This window comes from Cebus imitator, unplaced genomic scaffold, assembly GCF_001604975.1.
Source record: "Cebus imitator isolate Cc_AM_T3 unplaced genomic scaffold, Cebus_imitator-1.0 Scaffold417, whole genome shotgun sequence".
Taxonomy (NCBI): Eukaryota; Metazoa; Chordata; class Mammalia; order Primates; family Cebidae; genus Cebus; species Cebus imitator.
In genome coordinates, this window is record NW_016107732.1 from 1664571 (window position 1) to 1670819 (window position 6249).

At 53.6% G+C, this 6249-nt stretch overlaps 1 protein-coding gene across 1 annotated transcript; it reads right to left on the reverse strand.

Annotated features, from left to right (window-relative positions):
• Positions 1-312: 312 nt before the first annotated feature.
• ZNF837 (zinc finger protein 837) lies at positions 313-2017 on the reverse strand. The gene is given in 2 exon segments (XM_017509625.2): positions 313-1526; positions 1528-2017. Coding segments are annotated over 2 exon segments (1557 nt in total). The 5' UTR covers positions 1986-2017; the 3' UTR covers positions 313-427.
• Positions 2018-6249: the final 4232 nt, after the last annotated feature.

Here is a 6249-nt window from a genome sequence, read left to right on the forward strand (position 1 = left end):
AGGGTGTGCAAACACCCTGAGGTCCCAAAGCTCCTGAATCCGCCGTAAGAGGTCCTAGGTTCGAATCCTGCCTCCGCCATCTTATGGTCGTGCCTCCGGAGAGTCATTTTTCCCTGTTTCCTCACATACCAGAGAGCCCAGTAACACACACCATATCTCTGCGGAGAAAAAGACCCCAGAGGTTGTGGACACAGTGCCTGGGCCACATAGCGCCCCGTAGAGATTATTACTGCTTTTGCCTGCAACTGGATGCTGCGTGCCCAGTTAGAAAAGGTTAAACAAAACTTGAACAGTGGAAGCCTGTGACACCATGTGTACAAAGTCAAGTTTAATCAAGGTTACAAACGTTTGTGGGTTTTCAGGAACAAAGGCCTCTCCTGGACGCAGAGTTCGCTTTGGCGACGCGTCGACTCTCCACTCCTGGCGGTCAAGGCGCGGCGCAGCCGGTGTGCCGCTTCTGGTGCTCGTTGAGGTTGGAGCGCTGGCTGAAGGCGCGGCCGCACTCCCCGCACGCGTAGGGCCGCTCGCCCGTGTGCGTGCGCAGGTGGCGCACGAGGCTGCAGGTGCGCACGAAGGCCTTGTCACAGTCGCGGCAGATGTACGGCTTCTCGCCCGAGTGCAGGCGCTCATGCTGGCCCAGCTCGGAGCAGCCGCGGAAGGTCTTGCCGCACTCGGGGCAGCCGTAGGGCCGCTCGCCGATGTGCACGCGCTGGTGTTGCCCCAGGCCCGAGCGGCCCTTGAAGGCCTTTTCGCACAGTCGGCATGCGTAGGGCTTGGCGCTACTGCGCGTGCGCTGGTGGCGGCTCAGGTTCGAGCGCTGGTTGAAGGCCTTGCCGCACTCCGGGCACGCGTAGGGCTTCTCGCCGGTGTGCACGCGCCGGTGCTCCACGAGGTGAGAGAACAGGCCGAAGGCCTTCGCGCACTCCACACGCTCGTACGGCTTCTTCCCGGCTCCCGACACCCGTCGGGGACTCCGCTCGCCACAGTCCCCCCAGGGCGGGCGCTGCAGCCAGAGGGCACGCTGGACCATGACGGGGCAGCGGCGGTGGCGCTCCGCCAAGTGCGTCTTCTGGTGGCGGTACAGGCCGGAGCAGCGCACGAAGGCGCACTCGTAGGGCCGCTCGCCCGTGTGGATGCGCTCGTGCTGCAGCAGGCTGGAGGTGCGCGTGAACGCCTTGCCGCACTCGTCGCAAGCGTACAGTCGCTGGGCCGGGGGTTCGGGAACATCCAGGCAAGGTCGCGAGGTTTGGTCGCACTCGGGACACACTGGGGGGCCTTTGCCCGGCTGCTGCTGTTTGGGGCGAAAGCGCTTCCCGCACCGGGCACACAGACTGGGCTCCTTCATCGCCTGCAGCCGCTCTTGGGGGATCCGCGGGGCCCTCCAAGCAAAGGCCTCGCCGCACGCGCAAACCCGGGGCTGCTCCACCGAGGGGCCTCTTCCGCGGGAGGTCGGCTTTGGGGTCTGCGGGTAGGTCGGAGCGCCAGTCCGCGGTTGGCACGGCCAGCAGTCCGTGTGGACCTCACACAGTCCGAGGGTGGTTCCGGAGTCACTCCGGACAAGGGTCACACACGGGGGGCTTCTCCCCAGCGGGCGCCCCGCGATGCAGCGCCACGCAGGAGTTCCTGCTGCAGTTCCCAGCAGGCTCCGGGCTTCCACAGGGGCCCTCCCCAGCCTGCAACCCCTCGGGGGTAACTAAGTCCGGGTCCTGAGAATAGGCGGGGCCGCACGGCTCCTGCACTAGGGGTCTGGTCCCTGGGCCGGGGGTTACCCCGAGGCTGCAGCCCCGTGAGCCCCACCCTGGGGGAGTCGTCATGCCACCCGCCGCCCCTCCAGGCAGGTCCGCCTTTTGACTGGGGCGGCTCTCTGCCCGGTCTTCTTCGAGGGGCCTCGGCTCCTCGGGCCTCTTCTCCCGGGCCCCGGAGACACCTCGGGCATCAGCCTTGGGGATTCCTCCCTGCCCAGCCTTGTGGGCCAAAGCCTCCATCCTGGGACTGGCCCCTAGCACAGAGTCCTGGCTGTAGGATCTGGAAAGCAGGGAGAAATGGAGTTGGCAGTTCCCAGGAGAAGAGGAAAACTGGGACAAAGAGCGACCACCCCACAGCTGGCACCTACTGGGAGGCCCCCAGCTTTCTGCAGACTCGAAAGGGTAAATGGAGTCAGGGCCTCCTGCCCCTCTTCAAATTGTCAACACCCAGATCCCAGAAAACAGCTTCTCGGGCTCTCTCTGCACACATCACTGCTCCTCCTCCACACTGGATCCTAAAATATTGTGCCCCTGGCTAAGGCCCTCCCTGGTCCCCTTTCCCCAAGCAACAGGGACTCCGGGTCCTCCTGGCTCCATTCACTGCCATTGTCCAGCTCTTCTGGGAGGTGTGAGGTGGGACTCACCTGACAGCTGAGAGCCTGGCCAGGAGATCCTCACTGCGGAGGCCAGTGCTGGGCTGCCTCTCCCCTCTTCAACCAGGTAACCGTGGTTGTCTCAAGCCTGGCAGCGTCATCTACAAAATGGGTATGATAATGGTAAATGTAAACAGCTGAGCAGGGAGACAGGCAACCCAGTTCATTCCAGCAAGTGTGGACATTAGCAAGGCCTGGTGCCTGCTATTACTATTTTAAAATTCTGCCTTGGCTATGTTAGTTACCTACTGCTGCTTTAACAAACTGCCATCACCACAGTGGCTTGAGACAATGCAAACTTGTCATCTCACAGTTCTGGAGGTCAGAAGTCCTAAATGAAGGTTTCAGTAGTGTGGGTTCCTCCTGGAGGCTCTTGGGGAGGATGTTTGCTAACCATTTCCAGCTTCTAGATGCCACCTACTTTCCTTTCTTCCATCTTCAAGCCAGCAGTGAGACATCTTCGTCTCTCACTTTCTGGGCTTGTCGTCAGATCTCCTTATACTCCTTATAGGACTTGGATCCTTCTGCCTCTTGTGATCACACTAGGGCAAGCAGACATAATCCAGGAATCCCCCCATCTCAGGATCCATAACCTCATCACACTCAGTTCTTTTGCTTTGTGAAACAACATATTCACCGGTTCTAGGGACCAGGACATGCACATCTTTTAGGAGGCCATTATTCTGCCTACAACAGTCGACTTTGCCAAGCTCTTCACACCTTACAGGGAAAACACAGTACATGCATCAAGATGCCATTTAGGGCCGGGCGCGGTGGCTCAAGCCTGTAATCCCAGCACTTTGGGAGGCCGAGGCGGGTGGATCACGAGGTCAAGAGATCGAGACCATCCTGGTCAACATGGTGAAACCCCGTCTCTACTAAAAATACAAAAAATTAGCTGGGCATGGTGGCGCGTGCCTGTAATCCCAGCTACTCAGGAGGCTGAGGCAGGAGAATTGCCTGAGCCCAGGAGGCGGAGGTTGCGGTGAGCCGAGATCGCGCCATTGCACTCCAGCCTGGGTAACATGAGTGAAACTCCGTCTCAAAAAAAAAAAAAAAAAAAAAAAAAAAAAAAAAAAAAAAAAAAAAAAAAAAAAAAAAAAAAAAAAAAAAAAAAAAAAAAAAAAAAAAAAAAAAAAGATGCCATTTAGGTGAAACACACGTTTAGCCTGAGTTAGGAAGGATACACACAGCTCAGACCACTCCCACCTGGGGTGTGGCTCACTTGGCTGGGCTCAGTGGTGACTTGCATTGGGAGGACTCCAATCTTTGGGCACTATGCATGGAGGGGTTGGGCAGAGGAGAAGGCCCACCTGGTAGGCAGACTGGTTACTTACAGGGAAATTGAACAAGTAGGTGAGAAGAATGAAGCTTATGAGAGCAAAGTTTTTCACTGTTGGAGAAAGAAGTGATAAAAGGGGAAAGGAGAGGCTACAACAAACCCTGCAGTGCAAACTAGAGACACTGTGAGTTCCTAATCTGTAGCCCGCACTGACAGTAGATACACACACGTGCATATGTAAATATTCGTCTCCTAAGCTAGCAGTTGAATGGCCAAAAATAGAGGAGGAGAAAGCAGAGGACTTGCTTCTTGATCAGGAAACCCTTTAACTCAATGACAGTTACTGAGAATCTGAGAACTGACTTATAAAATGTCCCATGGATAAGAAAGGGAATTTTCACCTGTAATCTCAGCACTTTTGGAGGCTGATGTGGCTGGATCACTTGAGGTCAGGAGTTTGAGACCCGCTTGGCCAACATGGTGAAACCCCACCTCTACTAAAAATATAAAAATTAGCCTGGCTTGGTGACGGGTGCCTGTAATCCCAGCTACTCAGGAGGCTGAGGCAGGAGAATTGCTTGAACCCAGGAGGCGGAGGTTGCAGTGAGCTGAGATTATGCCATTGCACTCCAACCTGGACCACAGAGTGAGACTCCATCTCGGAAAAAAAAAAAAAAAAAAAAAATAGCCAGGCATGGTGGTGGTGCATGCCTGTAGTCCCAGCTACTCAGAAGGCTGAAGCGGGAGAATCACTTGAACCTGTGAGGTGGAGGTTGCAGTGAGCCAGAATTGGGCCACTGCACACCAGCTTGGGCGACAGAGTGAGACTCTTGTCTTAAAAAAACGGCGGGGGCGGGGGTGGAATTTTCCTCACTGCGTTGTGATGTGACGTCTCTCAGCCTCACACTACACAATCCTGTCCCCTTCCTAGATCTCATTGTTTCCAGAACAAAGATGGATCTGTTCAGCACAGCCTTTGGACTATGAATCCCGATGGCTAACATCACATTCAGAGCACAAGATGGACACGCTTGTGGCACCCTTTTAAATCACTGCTTCATTGAGCACGGGAGCCCAGATTCTTCTCCTTTTGTTCTGTGTTCCTTTTTCTGTGGAAGGTAGATGTCCCTGTATTTTATTTTATTTATTTTTAGCATTTATTTAGAGATGGAGTCTTTCTCTGTCACCCAGGCTGGAGTGCAGTGGTGAGATCACAGCTTACTACAGCCTCGGCCTGCCAGGTTCAAGCAATTCTGCTGCCTCAGCCTCCCGAGTAGCTGGGACTACAGGTGTGTGCTATCACGTCTGGCTAATTTTTTTTGTATTTTTAGTAGAGACGGCGTTTCACCATGCTGGCCAGGCTGGTCTCAAACTCCTGACCTTGTGATCCGTCCACCTCAACCTCCCAAAGTGCTGGGATTACAGGTGTGAGCCACCATGTCTGGCCAGATATCCCTTTTTAAATTTTTTATTTTGTATTTTTATTTATTTATTTATTTGAGACAGTTTCACTCTGGTGGCCCAGGCTGGACTGCAGTGGCATGATGTCAGCTCACTGCATCGTCCACCTCCCGGGTTCAAGCAATTCTCCTGCCTAAACCTCTCGAGTAGCTGGCATTATAGGCACCCACCACCACACCCAGCTAAGTTTTGTATTTTTTTTTCAGTAGAGATGGAGTTTCACCATGTTGGCCAGGCTGGTCTCGAAATCTTGACCTCAGGTGATCCACCCCCCTTGGCCTCCCAAAGTGCTGGGATTACAGGTGTGAACCACCATGCCCAGCTGATATCCCTTTATTAAAAGTCTCAAAAATCTAACTATTTAGTGAGAGATCCTTGATCTGATGTCACTTTTCCTGTTTTGTAAATTTCTTTTTTTTTTTTTTTTTTGAGACAGAGTCTTGCTCCGTCGCCAGGCGCCAGGCTGGAGTGCAGTGGCATGAATCTTGGCTCACTGCAACCTCTGCCTCCTAGGTTCAAGCAATTCTCTTGCAAGTCCGGAGTAGCTGAGACTACAGGTGGGTACCACCATGTCCAGCTAATTTTTTTGTATTTTTAGTAGAGATGAGGTTTCACCATGTTGGCCAGGATGGTCTCGATCTCTTTGTGATATTGTGCTGGCCTAGAGCCAGAACCAGAGCAAAACTATTTTATAAAATGCAAAACTGTTTTTAGATAAGTTGAAATGGCTGCCCCATTCTCCTTACAATAACTACTGTCCTTGGCCTCTGTGAATAGAACTGCCAGTTTGTTCCTCAAAACTATGTAAAGCTGCCTACCTTTTCTTATCAGTAACTGCTAAAATCTGTGACTTCTATCACCACCCAGACGATGTGTAAACAAATGTATATCCTGACTTCTGTAAACCACTGAGGTAACAAACAGAATGACAAAAGTCCCCTAGACCTTGGAATGTCCGGAGACCCCCGCCCTTGTCTCCACCCAGGAGGTGAATCACAGAATCCCCTAGCCCTTGGAATGTCCGGAGACCCCCGCCCTTGTCTCCACCCAGGAGGTGAATCACAGAATACCCTAGCCCTTGAAATGTCTGAAGCCTTTTCATCCCCAT